Genomic DNA, 24,651 nt, shown 5'->3' on the forward strand with positions numbered 1-24,651 from the left:
CACATGGTGCCTGGACGTTCGTCTGTGCTTGGCGGCAAGATGGCGGCTCCCGGGTCTGGCGGTCCGTCCGGTTCAGTGGATGATGCTTTCTCGACGTATTACACAGAGGTACGGTGTTTACAGAGGAAGACTATTAATGCAACGCTGCGTGTTGGTTGTTATAAGCTCCTGACTGGCTTACAGAGACTAGGATTGCTACAGGGCAATCTATCATTGGGAGACCGGGTTAGGAGGCTTTGTGTATCTTCCTAAACGCAGACGTTTCTGATTTAGCTACTATTCCCTGCGCCCCTATTGGAGCTATTCTTACATAGTACGTTAGGCTGAAGACACGTCCATCAAGTTCAACCTTTTAAAGGAGAAGGAAATTACCTCGGCGCAAAAACCCTCCCCTGTGTTGCCTCCCTCCTCCCCCCTGGCCTACCTGTCCCGCCGGGCAAATGCCCCCAACTTGTTACTCACCCCTCTGCGCAGGTCCAGTCCACGGAGTTCACAGGCGCCATCTTCTCCCAAGCGGTCTTCTTCCTGCTTTGACCGGCGTTTTTGGTGATGCGCAGTAGGAGCATTTTACCGGTACGGGTCTACTGCGCATGCGCCAAAAGACTCAAAGTCGGGACTTTTGGTGCATGCGCCGTAGATCCGTTCCGGTCAATTGCTCCTACTGCGCATGCGCCAAAAACGCCGGTCAAAGCAGGAAGAAGACCGCTTGGGAGAAGATGGCGCCTGTGAACTCCGTGGACTGGACCTGCGCAGAGGGGTGAGTAACAAGTTGGGGGCATTTGCACGGGGGTACAGGTAGGCCAGGGTGGAGGAGGGGCAACACAGGGGGGGGGATTTTCGCGCCCAGGGGGTTTCCTTCTCCTTTAAGTCTATATATAACCTGCCTAACTGCTATCTGATCCAGACGAAGAAAAAAAAAAACAGGAATTTCCTTCTTAGCAAAACTATTTAGCAGCGTCATGTTTGCTGAGTGCAGTGAATTGCTTCTGTTAAGGTGGCCATACACTAAGATCCACTCATCTGGCAAAGTCACCAAACAAGTGGATCTTTACCCAATATGTCCACTAACGGCTGGGCAATATCGGATGAATCCGAACGTTCAGCCCTGGGGCCGAACAATCGAATTACAATACTACGAATGGGCTCCGACAGGTCGCAGGCCGCATAAACTAGCCGGTGCGGTCCTCGATCGTACGAAAATTCAAACTTGCCCGATCGACATCTGCCCAATTTTTGGTCTTATATCGATCGGGAGGACCCATCGGGAGCCCCCACACATGGGCAGATAAGATGCCGAATCGGTCTAAAGGACAGATATCGTCAGCTTTAATCTGCACGTGTATGGCCACATTTACACAAGCCATAAAGTAAGGGCACTGCTGCACTGACAGTTTTAGTGGCTACTGTGCGAAGCTTAGTGAAGGATCTTGCTGGCTGTCAATTATGTCTGTTATAATTATTCTGCTGGACTTCATTCATTTGTTCAAGCAGGTGCATATCCACAGACGCCATAGTTAGTGCAGAGTTGCGCTTTATGTTTGAATAGTCACTGACCTAGGTTCAACCACAAGCAGGGAAGTGGGTACAAGCTGTGAAATGCAATTCACAAAATGTCTATTTTAAAAACAATTCATAACATCAAGTGATAGTGCCCTTCCCTTTCTGCTGCTTTTGCTTGTTATTAATCCAATTGGCCTCAGCTAGTCATATCAGGGACGTGCGGATGAACCTTTAGGAAAATGTGCTCAATGACTGTACTTACCCAGTACTGTAAGCAATGTTATCAGCTCTAAACTGAGAGTCAAAATAGGCTCTAGTATTTTAAGTACACAGAGGCCTGAACTGCACCCCCACCCCTACAAGCCCAATAAATAGGAACTGTGGACTTGTACAACAACCTCTCTGGTATTTACTAGATTCTACAGAATGCCTGGTGGATCTCATTCTACTAAAAGCAGGGTCTTGTACAGCCATGTGTCAGAGCTAATGAATTATGTGTCAGAGCTAATGATCCATTCAGTGTCCTGAATAGGTACATGTATTGCATTCATTTGTATAGCACCACAAACGTATTCAATGCTTTGCAAGATATAAACTCAAACAAGGCAACAGTTATAAGTGATAATAAATATGCAAATGCAAGGAGTTTCAGTATACAGTTGGATTTAGGTCCCTGGCCCAAAATTAAAATCGTGTTAAAGTAAACACAATTTATTAACACAAAATGTTCTAAAACTAAACATCCCCTTTAATTGTTGCAGGCAGTCTGAACTTAAAACCAATTTCAACACCCGTGTTAGCAATAAAAATCATGACTGACTCCTAGTAAAAATCAAGAATACGGGGGAAAATTCTACAAGCGATAGCCCAGTTATAGTTTGTTGCATTCTAAACACGGAGAAGGAAAGTCATATGCCACTTGGGGGTGCCAAATGTTAAGCACCCCCAAGTGAATGTATTTACTTACCTGAAACCCTGGGTTGATGCTCTCAGCAGAAAACTGCAACGGCCTTGGGTTATTTCAGCGAACACCACAGAGTGATCCTTCTCGCGGCTGTGCATAAGAGCCAAAGGCTGAACTTTAACGAAAAAGCCGTCTATTTAATTCTACTGGTCATGTGTCTGCCCCGGGAAATTTGAAGAAAGACCGGGGTTTCAGGTAAGTAAATACATTCCCTTGTGGGTGCCTAATTTTTGGCACCCCAAGCGGGATACGGCTTTTCTTCTCCTTTAAGTGCACACTCATCATTTTTGGCTTATAAATAATATATCATGGCCATATACTGTTTATGGGTGAGCACCATGTCAAGGTCTGCATACCTCATGTCAGTCACTCCCTCATGACGCGTTTCGCACCATTGGGTGCTTCATCAGGGGAAGTCTCCTCGGATGAGGCACCCAATCATTATAGGCTTTAATGTAAAGGGTATTGATTTTGCTTTGTGTATTTTGCACTTTACTCAGCAAGTGGCAGAACTTTTTTTTTTTTTAGCAATAACACAATTATTCCCAATTCTTTCACAGGTTAAGCAAATTGAAAAACGTGATTCTGTCTTAACCCCAAAGCAGCAAATCGAAAGACTGATTAGACCTGGATCGTCCTACTTTAACTTAAACCCTTTCGAGGTAAAGCTTTGATTAATTTCAGGAATGTCACAAGTAAAATAATACAAGTAATTATTTTCCCTTGTTGTTCAGCCACTAAGGATTAAATTCTGCTGCACATAATGGCTGTGTCTGTAAAGGGCATGGTACGGTAAAGTATAGTATTTCTAGGGTTGTGTGAAAAATGTTTGATTTGGGCACATTTGTCCTCTATTAATGGTATTTAGCATGTTTATATTTTTTTTACATGTTAATGATGTTGTTAAAGCTTTCTTTATTACACCACAAATTTTGTTGCAGGTACTGTATTCTGCACAGATTATTCTCAAAAGAGAATGGGATTATTTGCAAATCATTTAAAGCATATATTTAATTGCAAATAGTACAAATACAACATATCAAATGTAGGAACTGAGAAATATTTTTTCCTTAAAAGATACCCATTTTTCCTGCTTCGGAGAATCAGGAATACTCATTGTACGCAAGGAGCAATGCCCAAAACCAGTATGAGAAAGCTGTGATATTTGGCCCTTTAGATATACTGTATTAAATATGACTTACTTTTGTAGTGGAAATCACTGCATAGTCTCAGGAATACTTCTGAAAACTATTGTCTGTGAGCACAGTTAATCACTGCATCCACAAATGCAAGTTACAACTCTATCATGCAAAAAAGAAACCATATATAAACATGATTCAGAAACACTCACTTTCTCTGGTCTCCGCCTCATTTTGTTTTTTTTAACCTGACCATTTATTATTGCCGCAGTTTGATGTAATCAGCTGGTTCCTTTTAAATTTCGTTGTCAGAATATGCATTTCTATCAGAAATTCTGTTTAAAATTAAGAAAAAAATTTAGGAATTGTTAAAGGAAACAGATATTTAGTGTAGATAAATATTAGATAATTTGGGCCCTAGCTCAACATCTGGATGTTGTGGGCAGCCCTTGCAGAACTTTTAGTGGTGAACCACATCTACAGCCTGATGCAGTGCTTGTTCTATGGGATTTTATGCCCAGCAATCAATATCTGACAAGCTGCAGATGGCTTTTGCCTTGCATTTTTTTGGTCCTATGAATGGGTCTATATTTCTTCCTATATGAGAAACTTTTCCTGTAGTTTATAGTTGACACAAGTTTTCTTCTCAGCATTTTGAGGAAATTAATAATTCAATGAATGTGTCGAAAAATATACCAATTTCAACAGTAAAGAGCACACACCGCAACAGTGTATAGAAAAAATTTATTTTACCGTCATACTCGTATCTTTGTGTTTTGATCCACAGGGGATTGTTGTTAGGATCCCCTGTGGATCGAAACACATTGATACGAATAAGAAGCAATTAAGGCTTATTATCATGAGTGCTTTCTACTGTTCAAAGATTTATTCTAAGGATGGCGCCCAGTGTGTATTCTATAATAGTTTAGTGGCAACAATGGATGACATATAATGCATAGGTAGTCATTGGCTAATGATACAATTTGAGCTATGGGAGCCCACAAAGGCTTGAATTGAGAGCCCTGATTCCATTATCCAGGGCCTTTACCCATATGTTATTGTGGTGAATATATGGAGAATCCCACACCTAATCCACCCTATTCAATTGCTCATTTCTATTCGTGCTGCAATGTAACATGTGTATGTTGCTATATACCTGCTATCAATTGTATTTTGATCTTGTAGGTCCTGCAAATTGATCCAGAAGCAACAGATGAGGAAGTCAAGAAGAGATTTCGCCAGGTAACAGAACTCACTGTTGAGGTTCTGCTGTATTTCCTAAAAATGTGACAAAATTTAAGCCGTTTTCTAATATTCCTTCATTACAAAATTACAGTATTTTAAAGTCATGGCTTTTCTTTCATGACCATTGAAACAGTGTTCCAGTAGTCCTCTGTCACCCATCACAACTCTTCAACTGGCAGTTGCCAGTGTTGTCATACATTTTTCCTTAAATATGTTGTTCTTGCAGTGTGGTGAAATTTGGGGATACAAAGGCCACTAATTGCCAAAAAATCAATTATATTTATTTGCAAGTCTGCACAAAATCACGCTGAACACCAAATAGACTTGGATTTGGTATAACTTAACCCTTTACATTATTACATTTTTTATGCTACGCTCTGTCTAAAATGGAAAGTGTCATTAATATAAATGTACATAAGCTGTGATAAATGCTAATTATTTCTCACAGTTTTTCTTCTATCAATGAATGTTCTAAAGTTTATTGGTGTGCTTCCTCATTTTCACATTTTTTTTCCTCCGTCAGTGGTGCATTCTAAATTGATGAATTGGACGTTTAGATGAAAAAATCAGTCGGCTACTCCTAGCATTTGTTGTTTGCAATGAAAGAAAAGGTTTGGTTGAGGAACTCGCACCTGTAAACACCTGTAAAGCAAATTATGAAAACTATTTTTGACACAGATTTATTAACCGACCTATACAATTTAGCGGATTTTTCTTAAATAGAAAAGGTTTTCCATTTTTTTCAGGCAGATATAAGTTGGGTAGGTCCCATAAACAGGTCAATAATATGCTGTGTGGCAGCATTTGACAACCCGTGTATGCCAGCTTAAAAGTTCATGTATTTAACTGTAGATGGTAGGTGGTGTCACAGTAAGCATTACATTTATTGATGTTTAAATGTCCTTTAACAGTTTACTGGCAGATTTTGAATCATAGTGCATAGTTTACAATTATTTTAAAGGTGATTGACAGGGCTGGATTTTCCCGCCCCCCCCCCTTGAGTGAGCGAGCATGCTCCGGACCACTGGGCAAGCTACGCATCCCCACTGCTTTTCAGAAAGTAGCTGGGCGGCATGGCGCCCCTAATATTTCACCGCCCTATGCCTCGCCACAAAACCAGGCCTGGTGATTGAGGGGAGAGATTTTGCAGTGAAGTTACTCTAGGCGTTTAGTTCGTTAGCTGTGCTGTGTCTAGGTAAACCATTATATTCTTTTTAAATAATGGAATTTCATTAAATTAGTGCACATTAAAAGGCACATTTATCAAGGGTCGAATATCGAATTCCATAAATTCAAAATTCGACTAGAATAGAATTCGTATTAATTTTCTGGTTTTATTGGCACTTTATAGGGAGAAAGGTGTTTTAATGAAGTGTATCACATGCTGGAAGTTATTGTTGCCCCTGTATTGGTGACGTGCATTAAAAAAATAAAGTATTGCCAAAGTATGCCTACTAAGATGGTCTTATTTTTGTAGCTGTAGCTTTTTAAGATCGTTTAAGCTTTTGTGTTATCAGTCAAGTTTTTGTTCCACTGTTTAATATCTAACTATTTTTGTAAATTCATTTGCATTTAGTTATCGATTCTTGTTCATCCGGATAAAAATCAAGATGATCCAGAAAGAGCCCAGAAAGCTTTTGAAGGTACACTTCTTTTTTAAACTCCATCTCCAGGTGTAATATTTGACATATTTGCCTTCTTTTTCATCATTTTTGTATTGACTTTCTTCCAAGTCTGTTGATATTTTGCTTTGATTCTTCCCCTTATACCCTGTAAATGCTTTTTTTTTTTTTTTTCAAATAATACGTGAAAATAACCACCCTTCATTTTTTAAAGCAATACATTCTATTTGGTAACTTATTATCTTCTTTTTCTAGCTGTAGACAAAGCCTATAAAGGTCTCCTGGAACCAGAGCAGAAAAAGAGGGCTATTGATGTCATCCAAGCTGGACAGGAATATGTTGAACATATTGTAAGTATAATGTTCTGACAGGTGTCATCTGTTTTCACTACTGCAGATAAAATCGCTGAATAATTTCTCCATGAGTTGTGGAGACTGGCAGTATGACAATGTAATACAATTTTCTCCTCGTCAGCTTGGGGGACACAGGAGACAGTGGGGTATAGCTAATGCCACTAGGAGGCAGGACACAACAGAATAAGAAATGTGACTCCTCCTCCGCTGGCTATACCCTCAGCAGTAGGCGGAGCCGGAATCAGTTTTTGTTGTGTCCTAAGGAGGTTAGGACTATCTCTCTCTACTCTCATTCAACAACTTCTGAACACTGGAGAGTCTAAGTCACCTGCACTGAGCTGTGTGTCCTTATGACTTCTCCCAACGTGGATTCTGTCCCTGGGGTCACTAAGGCTAACTGCAGCTCTGACCATCCAGCCTAATTGACTTCTTCTTCCTACAGAAGGACTGTCGGCTGGCCAGGTGACAAGGAAGAGATCTGTGCCCTGGGGTAGGTGAGTACTACCCTCCCTCCCCCAACACCCCCCTCCCTAGGGTGTTCCATCTGCCATCAGCAGCCCCCACAAGGCTCATGCTGCATAGGCTCCGGTGGTTTTGACATATAGAGGGCACTGGCTTACACTGGGTATTTCCATTTGAAACCCTACTGCACTCTCTTCCACACCACAGTCACGCTCCCCTACTTCTCGGCAGAACGTGCCTGTTACTGTAGACTCCGGCCATTACTGTAGGCAGGCAGCGTGCGCAGAGCCGCTGCGTCTGCCTTTCAGCAGCACCTCCCTCTCTGCTCCGTTTTCGCGCACTTTTCTCGCGCCATTTCGAGCGCGCCTCACTGGCCGTGACGTCACCGGATCTTCCGGTCTTTCATTCCCCGCACTGAGACAAGCGCTTCGGTGCGCATTCACTCTCAGGCTACTCTGCTGCACGGGGGACACAGGCTTCAGTGGGTTATTTCCTCACTGCGTACCTGACACCAGCGCTACTCCCTGGCTCCTCTCCCTGACTATCCAACAGCAGGGGCACCCACAGCAAGTATTTTTATCTTATTAAAATTTACTACACGCTGGGGCAACATGTCTGAGGGCGCTAGTGAGGGCCTTTTCTCCAGGGGATCCACGGCCTCTGTTAGATATTTGGCCTGCGCCAAATGCCGCAAAAAGCTGCCAGGGGGTCACAAGGAACCCTTATGTACCAAATGTAAACCTGCTGCACAGGTCTCTGATTCCCCAAGCCCTGCTCCCCCCCAGGTGGACCAGGCTTCCCAAAGGGCCTCCCCTTCAATCCAGTCAGAGGCATCAGCCTCAGGGCCCCAGGCCATTCCAGATTGGGCCTCTCATCTAGCCACAGGGATTCCAAAATTGGCCCTCTCCCTGGACAAGCTCCTTTCCCGCTTGGACAATCCTAGACAAAGGGTCCCAAAGCGCAGAGCCCCTTCTCCCTCTGATGTGGAAAGCGGAAGCAATTCCCCAGTTTTCTCCTCACCTCCACCAGAACCTGACGAGGAATTTTCTCTTTCTGACGGTGAGCTGTCTCACACCTCTGAACACCCAGAAGACGAATCTCCAAAATTCTCTTCCGAAGCAGTTGATTCCCTAATAGCTTCTGTCATTGAAACGCTCCATCTACAGGAGACCGAAGAGAACCCCAAAACTACCAAGGCTCTATTTAAAAGAAACAGCAGAAACTCGCCTACTTTCCCAGCTCATTCCCAACTTGACCAGATTATTCAACAGGAATGGGACAAACCTGAGAGGCGGTTCCAGCCAAACCGCAGGTTCCTCAAACTGTATCCCTTTCCATCAGATTCAACTGACAAGTGGTCCTCTCCGCCATCAGTGGATGCTCCTGTGTCACGTCTATCCAAAAATACAGCCCTACCAGTTCCCGATTCCTCTTCCTTTAAAGATCATATGGACAAAAAACTGGAGGGTCTGCTTCGCTCTCAATTTTCAGCCTCCGGTACTTCCCTCCGCCCAGTGCTAGCCACAGCCTGGGTTAGTAGGGCCATTCAGACTTGGTCTGACACTCTGCTTCAAGGAATCTCATCAGGAGCCCCACGCCACCAACTAGCGCAATGGGCATCCCAGATAAAGGAGGCAAACGATTACATCTGTGAAGCTTCCCTCGACGCAGCACAAATCATCGGCAGAACCTCTGCCCTGTCCGTTGCAGCACGCAGATGTCTCTGGTTAAAATTGTGGACAGCTGACCTCTCTTCAAAGAAGTCTCTAACCTCTCTTCCATTCAAAGGGAAGCTTCTATTCGGCCCCGATCTTGACAAGATCATCAGCCAAGCGACTGGGGGAAAAAGCATGCTTCTTCCTCAACCGAAGGCCCGCTTGGCTTTTCGCAGAGGACGGTCCTTTCGTCCCTCCCAAACCAAGGGCAATAGGTCATCTCCCCCACGACACACTGTTTCCAATAGAGGACGATTCGGGGGCAAACCTAGATCCACCTGGCAGAGCCGCAAACCATCTTCCAGACCTGTGGACAAATCATCCTCTGCATGACGGGGTCTCTCCCCCGTCTCACCAGGTACCCCTAGGCGGAAGACTTCAACACTTTGCGGATACCTGGCTCTCCATTACTCAGGATTCCTGGATACACGAGGTAGTGTCGCACGGCTACCATCTCGAATTTTCCTCTCGGCCCCCTCTAAGATTCTTTATGTCAAGACTCCCTCGGGAAAAGGACAAGCAGAAGGCCTTTCGTCTGGTGATTTCAAACCTCCTTCACACAGAAGTGATCACTCCTGTTCCCATGGGGGAAAGATTCAAAGGTTACTATTCAAACCTATTTCTCGTCCCCAAGAAAGACGGGTCCGTACGACCCATTCTAGACCTAAAGGGCCTCAACAAGTTCATTCGACCTCGAAGATTCAAGATGGAGTCCCTCAGGTCCATCATAGCAGCCATGGCCGAGGGCCAATTCCTGACGTCCCTCGATATCAAGGACGCCTACCTGCACGTCCCGATTTTCCCTCCCCATCAGAAATACTTACGCTTTGCCTTCCAAAATCTCCACTTCCAATTCACAGCTCTCCCCTTCGGTCTGACCTCAGCCCCCCGAGTCTTCACGAAGATCATGGCGGCGGCCACAGCCCTGATCCGAAACGAGGGAATTTCCATTACCCCCTACCTCGACGACCTGTTGATCAAAGCACCTTCCTTCTCAGCAGCACAACACTGCCTGCAGATCTCAATCTCCAAGCTTCAAGAACTGGGATGGTGCATCAACCGGGAGAAGTCGTCCTTGATTCCCAGTCAATCCATGATCTTTCTGGGAATGCAATTCAATACGAGGACCAACCGGGTCTCCCTTCCACAAGACAAAATTGTGAGAGTCCTGGCCCTGGTGAATTCGCTACTGGTCAAACCGACCCACTCAGCCAGACATTGCATGAAAGTTCTAGGGGTCATGGTCTCCACCATAGAAGCCGTCCCCTTTGCCCAACACCACCTCCGGGAACTGCAGTGAAACATCCTGACTGCCTGGAAGAGGAAGTCTCTCCTACAGGAGATCCGTCTCTCGCGGAAAACCCAGTCATCTCTCCTTTGGTGGTTAAATCCTCAACACTTATCCTCGGGAAGACATCTCGGGGAACCCCGATGGCGTCTGCTCACAATGGACGCAAGTCTGTTCGGATGGGGTGCAGTGCTAGAAGGTCGCTCCGCACAGGGCAGGTGGTCCCAGGTGGAACGGATCCTACCTATCAACCTGTTGGAAATCAGAGCCATTCGGTTGGGTCTGATTCACTGGCAACACGACCTGTCGGGCCAAGCGGTAAAGATCCAGTCAGACAACGCCACGGCTGTGGCCTACATCAATCATCAGGGCGGCACAAGAAGCCGAAGGGCCCAGGCCGAAGCCAGCCTCATACTTCAGTGGGCAGAGAATCACCAGGCCCAACTGTCAGCGATCTACATTCCAGGCCTCCTAAACTGGGAGGCGGATTTCCTCAGTCGTCAAACGTTAGACCCAGGGGAATGGTCGTTAAACGAGGAAATCTTCTCAGAGATAACCGACCAATGGGGCACTCCAGAGGTCGATCTCATGGCGACACGGCAGAATCGAAAGGTGCCAGCATTCCTCGCCCGCTACCGAGACCCACTAGCTCTAGAGGCAGACGCCCTCACAGCTCCCTGGAACTTCGGCCTAGCCTACGCCTTCCCTCCGCTGCCTCTGATCCCCAGAACGATCAGAAAACTACAAAGGGAGCACACCACCTTAATCCTCATTGCTCCGTGGTGGCCCCGGCGCACCTGGTACTCAGACCATCTCAATCTGTCCATAGCGGAACCCTGGACTCTTCCTCTTCGGCCGGATCTGCTTCTACAAGGGCCAATACGGCATCCCAATCCGGGCCTTCTGAAATTGACTGCGTGGCTCTTGAGACCAACATCCTAAAGAAAAAGGGTTTCTCGGACGCAGTCATACGCACCATGCGGGCAGCAAGAAAACCAGTTTCTGCCAAAACTTACCACAGAGTCTGGTCCACATACCGCGACTGGTGCCGAAGTCACAAGAGGGTTTTTCCAGTTTTCTCCGTACCGGATCTGCTCGAGTTCCTCCAGGAAGGACTGGCCTTGGGTCTCTCTCTAGGCTCTCTAAAGTCCCAGATTTCAGCTCTCTCCGTTCTCTTCCAAAGGAGACTAGCATTCCTACCGGACGTCAAGACCTTCCTCCAGGGAGTGGCTCACCTGGCGCCCCCAGTTCGTCCACCAGCGCCCCCGTGGGATCTCACGCTGGTGCTAACGGCGCTACAAAAGCCACCCTTTGAACCAATGGCCTCTATTCCCCTACACTGGCTTACCTGGAAGACTGTTTTTCTCCTGGCGATAGCCTCGGCCAGGCGTGTTTCGGAACTCACTGCACTTTCATGCAAGTCACCCTTGCTCATCTTTCACCACGACAGAGCGGTCCTCCGCACCGTGCCTTCTTTCCTGCCAAAGGTGGTTTCGGATTTCCATTTGAATCAAGAGATCACCATACCAACCTTCTGCCCTTCACCCTCCAATTCAAAAGAAGCTGCACTGCACACTCTCGACCCAGTCAGGGCCCTCAAATTTTATCTACACCGAGTTCAGGATTTCCGTAAGTCAGACGCACTGTTCGTACTCCCTTCGGGTCCTCGCAGGGGTTTGCCAGCAGCCAAGTCTACTATCTCCAGATGGATTAAGCAAACTATTCAAAGAGCCTACACTGCAAAAGGCCAAGTTCCTCCTGTCAGAGTCAAGGCTCACTCCACTAGAGGGGTGAGCACGTCTTGGGCCTTCAGAAACCAGGCATCAGCTGATCAGCTATGCAAGGCGGCCACGTGGACTTCCATCCACTCATTCACAAAATTTTATCACTTTGATACTTTTGCGGCATCTGACGCACGCTTCGGCAGGAGAGTTCTCCAAGCCGCCGTGGCTACTTCCTCATAGGGCCTATCCTTCCCGCCCTGAGGATGGGGGACAGCTTTGGTACGTCCCCACTGTCTCCTGTGTCCCCCAAGCTGACGAGGAGAAAAGGAGATTTTGTGTACTCACCGTTAAATCTCTTTCTCTCCAGTAGCTTGGGGGACACAGGACTTCCCTCCCGGATGGAGGCCCTTTCTAACCGTCAGTCATGTTACTGCCCCTGGCCAGTACGTTAAGGTTACTAGTTATTGGTTAATTTTTTCTACTTAGTACTACTTTGGTACAAACTGATTCCGGCTCCGCCTACTGCTGAGGGTATAGCCAGCGGAGGAGGAGTCACATTTCTTATTCTGTTGTGTCCTGCCTCCTAGTGGCATTAGCTATACCCCACTGTCTCCTGTGTCCCCCAAGCTACTGGAGAGAAAGAGATTTAACGGTGAGTACACAAAATCTCCTTTTTTGTTCAATGGAAATAGGAGCCAGTTTATTTGACTGAACAGTTCAGAACCCATGCAGTATCTGCAATGAGTTGTTAGCTTTGGATGCACTGCAGTTGAAAGCCAAAGGTTAAACTCCCAGGAGACTTTTGAGTGTTGTGTATCCTATGTGTTAAATGCTAATGTCATTATTTAATGTTTAGGTAAAAGAAAAAAAGAAGCAGTTGAAAAAGGAAGGAAAATCATTAACAGTTGAAGAAGATGACCCTGAAGTGGTAAGCTAGTAGTAAATACGGACACCAGAAATTAAACTTTTTTTTTTTTTTTTTCTTTTACATCTATCATAATATTGCCTTTGAAAGCAACTTATAACTTTGCCATAAAGTATTTGCACAATGCTTTTACATTACCTGTCTGATGCCCCATGTTCCTGTATGAGGGGGCTGCCATATTTGTGCAGCAGGAGTCTGTTAGCATTAGAAACATTAACTGATGTGGCTGAGATGGGACAGTCAGGTTGGTAAAACAGTCAGTTTTATAAACTTTGTTTTAACAATTGCTTTCAAAAACAAACCTCTCAGCAAAAATAGATCAACATGACCTACCGTATATGTAACTTTTAATGTACATTTTTTTAAAAGTAGTTTTTTAGTGTCCGTATCACTTTAACAGCAAGCTAATTTATATGCAAGAAAAGAGACAGGGACACAAGTGCTCAATAAATAAGACTTTGCCTTTTATTAATCTCTCAAAATGCATTGACAATGTGCTTCTCTTCATATGGCATGAGAATTAAAGAAGAGTCTCTCTCACAGATGAAATTGTAGTCTTCCTGACTACCCCGGAGCCTCTCCTAGACTCTGGACCACTGCAAAGTTAACACCCTGTTACTCATAGTTTAGAGATCAACTAGTCTCTGCCAGCCAGGCCACACAGTTTACTTCCAACTCATATTTTTAAAGAAAAAAACGTGTCATCAAAATTGTGTAGAAAAAGTAATGTCGTTTTTTTTTTTTGGGAGCCGGGGAATTGAACAACTTTTATGGCACATAGGGCAGTTGCCAGCCATACAGTTTCTAGTTCTGCAAGCTACCAAAGGCTTGAAATTGACATTCCATTCCCTGAATGATAATTTAGAATCTGCTGTGCATTTGTGGATCAGGTAAATACTGCTCTGAAACATTAACTGCTGCATAAATTTCTTATATATATATCTTTTATAAAAGAATGTGCAATGCATTTTGGGAGTTTGAGTCCTGATTAGAGGGCTGCTAAATACTGCAGTATTTCAATGGTGCATATAGTTTGGACCAGCCATTAAGAGAGCTACATGTGACACATTTACAAATAATTTTTTATCACTAAACATGATTAAAGGAAAATTATACCCCCCCGGACAATGTAGGTCTCTAAAAATATATTGCATAAAACAACTCATATGTAAAACCCTGCTTCTTAGTGTTCATGGTGCACACAAACAAACCATACATTTTATGTCACATGAGCCAATTAACAGTTCTATCTTTTGCTTCAACACTTCTTCCTGTTAGAGTTGTAGTATTTCTGGTCAGGTGATCTCTGAGGCAGCACACAGACCATCACGAAATGGTGGTTCAAGGCAAGAGATGTAAAAGGGCAATATTTACTTAAATATATATTACAGTTTGGTAAGATTCTTTAATATGCCAGTTTATTTGATATAAACTATTTATTGCTTAAGTATTCATTTTGGGGGATTGTTTTCCTTTAATGTATATTGGTGGGTTGCTTAGAAATAAAAACAAATTTGCCTTTTAGTCCTTTTTACTGTTTTATTGCCACCTCCCATACGATTTCTTTCTCTTTCTGCCATGTCTTCCTGTGCATTTTAACTCTTTGAATGCTAAACAAAAGGGGAATTCCTAGTTGGCAATATTAAATGCAATATAGGAATTTCCCTTTTGTTTCAAATTCAGGGGGTTAAAAAAACCTCTGTTCTCTACACTTTTGCTCTTATTTTCACTTCTGTATCAAAGCTCAAACGTCAGGTTGCTTGTTTACTACCAAATCTATGTTGCCCTAGGCCATAAAGGAACTGAACACAGCCATTAAGTTACTTAGTCCTGTCTTCATGCAGTCTTTTATTTTCCTTTATCAGGCATAGGAAAGATCCCTGTTGCTCTGCTACGTTATCTTCCACTTACCTTAGTTTTTATTTACTACTCCCCAAACTCCCGACTTTTAGGGTGGTGGCACATGGTCCAATTCGGGGGGGTTAGTCGCCCAGCGACAAATATCCTCTTCTTCGGGTGACTAATCTTCCTGAAATGCCTTCCCATCTACTAGAATGTGAATTGCTGCGAGAGGGCACTCAGATCGATTTGTTTTCTGAAGTCGCCCATCGTTTCCTCACAAGAAAGCTTTGGGCGACTTCAGAAAGCCGAAGCGTTCAGAGTGCCATCCCGCCTGCGATTTACATTCTTGTCGGCGGAAAGGCATTTCAGGGGTATTAGTCGCCCGAAGAACAGGATGTTTATCGCTGGGCGACTAATCTTCCCAAAAACCATAATTTGAACATTAAAAACAATCCCCTATACAGTGGTGCTTAAAAGTTTGTGAGCCCTTTAAAATGTTCTATATTTTTAGATGAATGTGACCTAAAACATTTTTTCAACATGATTTTTAAACAAATCCTAAAAGAAGATGAAGAAAACCTAGTTAAACAAATGAAACAGAAATTGTATTTGGTCATGTATGAGAAATTTTAGCCCATTCCTCCATACAGAATAGCTTCAGCTCTGAGATGTTGGTGGGTGTCCTCACATGAACCATTTGCTTTAGCTTTTCCTCAACATTTCAATTAGATTGAGGTTAGGGCTTTGACTTGGCCATTCCAGAACATTCACTTTATTTTTCTTTAACCTTCTTTGGTAGAACGACTTGTGTCTTGCTGCATGACCCACTGTCTCTTGAGATTCAGTTCGTGAACAGATGGTCGTATAGTTCAGAATTCATTGTTCCATCATGATGGCAAGCTGTCCAGGCTCAGATGCAGCAAAACAGGCCCAAACCAAAACACTCCTACCACCATGTTTCACAGAAGAGATAAGGTGCTTATGCTGGAATGTAGTGTTTTTCTTTCTCCAAATGTAACGCTCCTTGTTTAAAAATTTGATGTTTTAGGTCACATTCATATAAAAATATAGAAAATTTTAGCAACTTTTATTGCTTTTAACCAGATGACTGCTAAATTCGACCTGCTGATTGGTTGCTATGGGTTACTGTTCCTGGGCAAACTAAGTGCCTTTTATTACATAATGCCCTTTAAATATAATACATGAATTTTTCGAATTATTGGTAATAATAAATGGGTGACAAAAGTGATGAATGAAATGATCCACATCTTTCCAAATTCTGGCAAAGCTGGATGCTGCTCATTAAAGGAAAACTATACCCCCAAACAATGTAGGTCTCTATAAAAAGATATTGCATAAAACAGCTCATGTGTAAAACCCTGCTTCATGTAAATAAACCATTTGCATAATAATATACTTTTTTAGTAATAGGTGCCATTGGGTAATCGTAAATAGAAAACTGTCATTTTAACTCAATCGAACAGTGACATGAAACGAGAATGAAGGTGCCCCCTTGCAAATAAATACTTTGGTTGTTAGAACATCCTGTAAGTAAGGAATAAACAAACAAACAAACTGCAATGTAAAATAAATCTAATGACACATGAATGTAATAACAATTTTTATTGTTTATAAAATAAATAAAGAATTACCTGTAAAAAAAAAAAAAAATTGCCATTTTAAAAAAAATAAGGGCCTCCCCCTGGGATCATAGGATCCACGTTGCACACAAACAAACCATACTTGTTAGGTCACATGAGCCAATTAACAGACAGAGTTCTGTCTTTTGCTTCCACACTTCTTCCTGTTACAGTTAGAGTTGTAGTATTTCTGGTCAAGTGATCTCTGAGGCAGCACAGAGACCATCACAAAATGGTGGTTCAAGGCAAGAGATGTTAAAGGGCAAGATTTACTTAAATATATAGACCAGTTTAGTGAGATTCTTTAATGTCACTTAATATATTTTTTTTTTTATAATCATTTTTATTGCTTTTTTCCAAACAAAATACCAAAAAAAATATAAGATTGGTGGAGATGCAGATCACGATTGTCATTCAAATCTTAACATATACACTTCCGTACACATTGATAGGTACATATGCCTTTATTGCACTTCATACATCAAAACATTACACATTGACAGGTCATAATTATTCAACTTCTCAGATGGAATCAGGCCCTGGTTGTAAAGCTTCCGCACATCCCGTCCACACTAGCTCAAACTTATTTGGTGTATTTCTTTGTATATACACTAATCGTGCCAGGGTAATATGTTCCTGTAAAAGGTTTTTCCACATCTGTACAGTGGTAGGGTCACCCGATAACCACTTAAGTGCTATGCATTTTCGTGCCAGAAATAGCGATTCCCTCAGGGAAGTTAACACATAATGCGACTTAGTGAGATATGCAAGAATACCTAGCAGGCACACTTTTGGGTTCACAGGGATTCTTATCTCAGTAATATGGGTAAGTTCTTCACACACTTCTGCCCAAAATGAAGCCACTACTGTGCAGCTCCACATCAAGTAAAAGAAATCGGCATTCGGCAGGTGACATTTGGGACAACAATCATTTGGCCTAATATTTGCCCTGTGCATACGCACCGGTGTGATGTATGCTTGACGTAGACTAAGAGTTTGGGAGAATCTGCTTCTTACGTTAAAGGACACCAATCTGGGAGCCTCCAAAGTCTCCTCCCATTCCTCATCCTTCAGGTCATTTATAGCTGGTTCCCACCTTCCTCTGAAATTTCCTGTTACACCTTTCTTATTTTTCAGTAACACAGAGTAAAGCCATGATAAGGGGTGACTTCTACAGAAACTAGTGAGATATTCCAACATATTTTCTAGTGGGGATTTAGATATGACGACCTAGGATAATGATCATTGAGCATTAGCGGCGTCTTTAAGTTGGTAATATTGTAACCAGGCTGCAATCGCCGCATCAAAATCAGCTTCAAACTGCCCGGGAGTTTTAAAAACACCATCCACATATAGATCTTCAATAACCTGTATCCCCTGTGGTTGCCAAAATTACTGCAAATCCGCATTCTGGAAATGAGGGGTTCCCTCGTTTTCCCACAGTGGAGTGTTTGGGGAATTCCCCTAATATTGAATACGTTTCAGTGCCACTTCCCACACCCTAAAAAGTGTTCTTATCAGTGGAAGGGGGCAGGCAAAGTTCTGTACATGTTCTAAAAGTACCGCCTTGCTACCCCAGCACTAACTAATGTAAACTGGAGAATCTGTTGCCGTATGCTCATTAAGTACCCAATATTCATTAATTGCTTGGTGAAGTCCCTCAGACGCATCTAGGAGCCTCAACCAGTAGGGTTGCATCCTCCATTGTCTATTGCCACGATCTGATGTGGATACCGTGAGAGAAATTGGCGAGTGGTCTGATATCCCACGAGGCATAATGTGTACATTCTGTATCGTCCACAGCAAATCTGTGGAAATTAGGGCTAAGTCTATCCTAGGCATTGACCAGTGGGTTGCCGAGTAACGTGTATTGTTTTAGGGCAGGGTACCTAGCCCTGCATGCATCTACCATTCCCAGAGCTGCCGGGCATTGTTGGAGCCTATGAGACAGCTTAATAACCATCAGGGCATTGGGGGTAAATTTATCCAGGTGTACGTCCTGAATGGAGTTTAAGTCTCCCATGCAGATTATTGGCAAACAAGGGAACAAAGATATTGGGGAAAGACACTCAGTCAGCATGGCCATTGTTAACAGAGGAGGATTAAATACCCCAACAATCAAAAATTCCCTCTCATCAATTCTAGCATGCACATATACAAACTTGCCCCGTGGGTCAGTTTTGATTTTAACAGGTTGGAACGCAAGTCCCCTTCTGACCAATATAGAGACACCTTTAGCATAGCTTGAGTAGCAGGCATGGTAAGTGGCTCCTAACCATGGCCGTGCAGGATATCACCTAGTACCTTCAGACAGTGTCCGACTGTGAATGTGCCGGGCCTCTGCCGCATTATCCCCAATTTTTGCATATGTAATAAGTACTCTCTCACCAACCTAAAAAACATTTCCCCCCAGCCTGCTTTCAACCCATGACCCCAACCTGGGTTCAGCTTATATGGATCCCTAACCATCAAAAAACCTAAAAAAAAAAAAGGGGGGGGGGTAATCCTAACTAATACACTGTGGGGAAGCCAATGGCTCAAATGTGGACAGTTAGTCTCAGTTAGTCACTTATACCTTATCCATGTCCCAAAGCGAAGTCACTCCTGGATACAAGTGCCCATCCGATGCAATATTTAATGATATCAACTAAGCCAGAAGGAGGCCAAATCAGATATAGAAAACAAGAACCTCTAACAGAAGAGGGGGTAACCTGCATAACCGTCCTAATACCGTCCAGATTCAGGCCTTCCCCGTCTGAATAGGTTCAGCATCACGTTGTTGAGTAGATGGAGTGGACTTCAACAAGTCCGCTGCTTAATGCAGAGAGGGAAAAAAAAAAGATTTCCCAGCGTGGACCACACAAAGTTTGGCCGGAAAAAGCATAGCATATTGGATATTCAGCTGTCGCAGCCTTCTCTTCACCTCCAGAAACTCCAGTCATTGTTTCCTCACCTCCATCGAAAAATCTGGTTATAATGAGACAGTAGCTTTTTGTATGCGGAGCTTTTTGTATGCGGAGCTCTTTGGTGCGTGCCTCTCTAAACGCCTCTCGGTAGTTTAGCAGGCGCTCTATCACCAGTCTGGCTCCTGCGCCTGGAGGTAATGGTCGAGTTGGAACCCGATGCGCACGTTCTACTAGGAACATGTTGGAGAAGGCTTTCTCCCCGAAGTGTGTTAGCAGAAACTGTTCCACAAAGCCTCCGTCGCAGTACCCTCAGCTCCCTCCGGCACTCCCACCAGCTGTATGTTGTTGCGGCGCAGGCGATTTTTTTCAAGGTCGTCTGTCTTGATCTCTAGGGCCTGTATGCGCTTAGCAGCCTCTGTGGCGCTTTTTTCCAGCGGCCCACAGACGTCCTCCAAGTCCCCAATTCTGCGTTCTGCCTCACTGGTACGCTCTCTGTTTAGAATTGTCCTGCTTCCGCGTGGCAAACTCAGTTTTAAGACCATCTATTTTGTCAACCAGCATTGCATGATGTTGTTTCATGATATCATTTAAGTGCAGCATTTCTCCTCCCTCATAATGGCAAATTAAGGTCACCTTTGTCTGGTACTAGCCCCACGTCCAGTTTTGTACCTTAAGGTGCACTTTAAAACAGGATAAGTTCAGGATCTTTGCAGGAGCAATGGGACGCATGTCCTCTCACAAGCTCATGCTGGCCATGCCCCCCACTTAATTTGTTATTAACTGTTATCTGTTGCTTTAGTATTAATTTTGGGGGTATAGTTTTCCTTTTAAACCTAACAGGACCAAGTGCTACTCCTTAAACCACTGAAAAGCCATAAAAATGTGTTTCATAGTTAGTTGCATCAAGTATTCAATTAGAATTGTACTGTAAAAAGCATGAATAATAAGCTTTGGACATATGTGCAATTCTCTCCAAACCCTTGTGGTAATGTGTATTGTTATTTATGTGTGGATTTGAATTACATCTTTAGTAAGAACAAATGATGGTGTGTGGATTGATTCAAAGGACATTGTTTTTATATTGATTTTATTCTTGCAGCTTACCATTGCACATTGTTATTAACAGAATCCAGATAAACATTTAATTCAAAGGGTGTTTCAGTAATAAATTAATCCTTCCTCTACTGTTCAGGAAAATATTTCCTCTAGTTCTTGTAACATTGTTGGTGGGATTTGCTTCCCTTTACATAGAGTTGGGCACTGATTGGGGGATCAGACCTGCCTCTTGTTCTGCTTTTCACTTCATTCCACAAGTGTTTAGCTGGTTTCAGTCAAGGTTCTATGCTGGCCAGTCAAATTTTTCCACCTTGCCCTTGCTATTCCATTCTGTATGAACCTTGGTTTGGGCATTTGGGCATTCTTATGCTTAAACAGTTGACATTTCCACACATCCTGCTTTGTGATAGTCCAGTTGTTGAGACCTTTAAACAACTCTATTGTCAGCAAAACAATTGGCATGGTTGTTTTTTTTAATGGGTGAGGAACCTCAAGTATGCTATCTTTGTGTTTGCTTTGAGCACATCAGATAGGTTAAAGGAGAAGGAAAGGTTAAAATTAAGTGAGCCTTATCAGAAAGGTCCATCTAAATATACCAGTAAACCCCCAAAGTAATGCTGCTCTGAGTCCCCTGTCAAAAGAAAAACAGCATTTCTATCCTTCTATTGTGTACACATGGGCTTCTGAATCAGACTTCCTGCCTTCAGCTTAAACCTCATTGCCCTGGGCAATAGCATGCTCAGTTTGCTCCTCTTCCCCCCCCCCTCCCTTCTCTACTGTAATCTGAGCCCAGAGCAGGGAGAGACTCAGGCAGGAAGTGATGTCACACCACATTAATACTGCAGCTGCTATCCTAAACAAAACAGAGTTTCTAAAGCTTTTTACTCAGGTATGGTAAAACATTCGACAGAATAAATATAGCATTCTAGCTTGCACTATTGCAGCTAATCTATTGCCAATAAAATGCCTCTGTAGCTTTCCTTCTCATTTAAACCCAAATATTCTCGGCTAAACATGCACCGGCAATATACTGGGATACTTATTGCCACTGCTACAGCATGCTATGTACAGTCTCTGTGTGTCATAGCCTGTAAGATTATTAAATATTTGTAGCACTGTTAGGGTTATTGATTTTTTTTATGTATTGTTTTTTTTTTACTACAGTTCAAACAGGCTGTGTACAAACAGACGATGAAGCTCTTTGCAGAGCTGGAAATCAAACGTAAAGAGAGAGAAGCAAAAGATATGCATGAAAGGTCTGTGTGTGGTTTTCTTTCTCAAATAGAAGAGAAAATATATTCTACACATCAATAACCATTTACTCATTGTCTCATTTCTTTATATTATGCGGGATAGTTTTATTTTTCAGGTTTAGTCCTTGATGCATAGGTGTATAGTTAATATCCATTTGTCTCAAGTATGTGATCCATATTTGAGTTTAAATGAAAGAATGCACAAAGGAGTTTTGCTGTTAAGATGACCCTGCAAATCCTGCATGCATAGGCTGAAAGCATTTTGAATCACATTGAACATGCATAACCACCTTGCATTGCTACATTTATTTTATTTAACAGCCCAAACAACCAGAACTGCAGGAAGTAAAGAGGTGATGTGACTTCCCTTCATGACTAGCATATTAGTTGATTCATCAGTTCTCATGAAGACACTTTCTAGATAACTTCCTCTGCCCTCCCCCTCTAATTGAGGTTGTGTGGGCAGTGATTCCCTCTATCACATCGTATTGTGATACTACTTAACATATGCTGGGCATGAGGGCGATATTTTCTCACATCTCTCCACTAATTAAATATTATCCGTGAGGGGATGGGATTAGGTATGTCTTTATGCTATACGCAATTAGTTCCTTTTAAATATTTTTTTTATAATTTCTCTGTATTAATTGTCTTTAATTTTTTCCACAGAAAGAGGCAGAGAGAAGAGGAAATAGAAACTCAAGAAAAAGCCAAAAGGGAAAGAGAGTGGCAGAAAAACTTTGAGGTATGTATTAAGCAGCTTCAGATCAAGCAAACCTCACACAATACTTTGCATAGTTTAAGACAAATTTCATGAGTCTCCACAACTTATGTTGTGTGTTTGTTTGGGTACAGATGAAATAAAAGTCTCTGACATCCCCACACATGCAAGCACTTTAAAATACTGTATACTGTATAAGACAACTACCATGTTAAAGGAACAGATTGGAAATCACAGGTCTACAGTTTTGAAAGCACTTGAGGAAAAGAAAGCTGAGAAACCTATTGTAGGACCATTTCTGACTATGGGGCGCCTGTTGCTACAGTCAGATCTATGAATGTTGCCTGTCGACAAGCCCTTAATAGTAAAGGCAAATAGATACTGGGTAGAGATGAAAATAGAGACTTGGCAATGTGATTTACTAAAATATTGAGTCCATGTATGCAGGTATAGAGGCTTTTGAAACTTTATAGGGCAACAAATTGATTTTGCCCACCTTTTTGTTAGGGTAAAGCATCCTATGAATGCTGAAGAGGGGTGCAGCAGGTAGTTGGATAAAATGACGTCAGATATGCCCACTTTGTGGTCTTATTTACATTTTGTATTTCCTCTCTTAGGAAAGTCGAGATGGGCGAGTGGATAGCTGGCGAAGCTTCCAATCGCACAAAAAAGGAAAAAAAGAAAAGAAGGCAAGGACCTTTTTAAAACCACCAAAAGTGAAGATGGAGCAAAGAGAGTGACTCTCCCTGTCCCACCCCGCACACACAGAATAATCCCTCCTTTTGTTTCTATGAATTGCTTATATAACCTTTTATTTAAGTACCCTATCTGATGCCAGTATTTCATGATATCTGCTGGTGGCAGGGACACTTAAACCTACTCCCCTTTTGTACAGTTGAGCTGTTCCTTTTAATGCTTTTTTTTTGGCGGGGAAATGCTTGTAATTTAATGTTTTGTACCACTATCATTCGATGTCAACTAGCCATTGTATATTAGAAGTGTGACATTAAAGGAAATATTTAGAAGTCCAAAATCTGGTCTATGTAGAAGCCTGTTCAAATGGATTGTTCAGCCAAAAACCAAGTAATGATCAGGAAAAAGATTTTAGATTGAAAAGCTTTGTCCCTTGCAAAGAGTACTCTTTAGATACATGTTATGGTCCTTTATTGTCAGCCATTTTGATGCCCTTGTGTACATTTTCAGATAGTGGTGTCTTAGCTGTGATTCCAAGTAAAGATCTGGCACATGGCGCCAAAAATCCTAAATCTTGTTTATAAATTCTGGCCAGATATGCACATGAGCAGTATCTTATAGCAACCAGCCAATATGTGCTTATGCCAGCCAGCTGCAAATTTGCCCACTGTTTATAAATGAGGCTGGTAACATTCACAAAAGGGGAATTTACCAGTGCCACTAAGGAGAAATGTCTTGGCTAATTGCAAAGTTGTTGACAAATACATATGACAAATTAACTGGTATCTGGAATTTTTTTGGGTTTGTTGTAATGCCACCAAGTTTTCTAGTGTCGCATTAAGAGAAATGCAACTAAACTGGTTTGGATGGAAGATTTAAATTATAAGGGTAGACCATCTTTGCGGCACAGCCCTACATGCAGCTAAACTAGTAGCCAGGGTTTCTGCCCAATCCATAGCGGCACTCTTCTTCCTTTTGCTCAAGACCTGGTTGATCTCACATCCAAAAGATCCCTGGTCAGCTTACCATTTGTTGGCAAGCAACTCTTTGGAGCTGAATCGGAAAAAATCTACAGGGGGCAGGAGCACTCTGCTACCCCAGAACAGACCCAAGAGGCTGAACCAAAAGCGACACCCTTTATTTCGTCCTTTTTGACGAACAAAACATAAGACGGAAAATGCTTCCGCGTCTTCCTGCCATAGCTACAACTCCAAGCAGTGCTTTCAGTGGTCCTACAAGTCCACTAACAAACCTTCTCAGGGATCAGCCATCATTTTTACCGGTCAGGACGGTAAAATATCGGCCAGGTGGCAACACTAGTTGGAAATCAGCAGGTGGTGCTGCATAAGGTACATAGTACAGGGAACATGTGAATTAACACCTGCCTTGAAATGTTACTACCAGGGCTGTTCCTGTGTTATGTCTACACGTTCATCTGACTTGCATTATCAGTGCTGAAAGCAGATGGGAATGAGAAAAATCACACTGATGCCAGAAAAGAAAGCAACTTGCTCACAATTTACTAGTGTGGATGCTAATTTGTGTTGCCATGGGTAAATAACGGTCCCAAGCAGGTCCACTAATAAACAGAAATGGATTCTGT

At 42.9% G+C, this 24,651-nt stretch overlaps 1 protein-coding gene across 1 annotated transcript; it reads left to right on the forward strand.

Annotated features, from left to right (window-relative positions):
• On the forward strand, positions 1 to 23,830 carry dnajc8.S (DnaJ heat shock protein family (Hsp40) member C8 S homeolog). Its single transcript, NM_001093799.1, is given in 9 exon segments — positions 1 to 108; positions 3,025 to 3,126; positions 4,789 to 4,845; positions 6,425 to 6,491; positions 6,726 to 6,820; positions 12,869 to 12,940; positions 21,546 to 21,637; positions 22,304 to 22,379; positions 22,973 to 23,830. Coding segments are annotated over 9 exon segments (753 nt in total). The 5' UTR covers positions 1 to 39; the 3' UTR covers positions 23,096 to 23,830.
• Positions 23,831 to 24,651: the final 821 nt, after the last annotated feature.

The sequence above is a fragment of the Xenopus laevis genome, chromosome 2S (assembly GCF_017654675.1).
Source record: "Xenopus laevis strain J_2021 chromosome 2S, Xenopus_laevis_v10.1, whole genome shotgun sequence".
NCBI classification, from domain to species: domain Eukaryota; kingdom Metazoa; phylum Chordata; class Amphibia; order Anura; family Pipidae; genus Xenopus; species Xenopus laevis.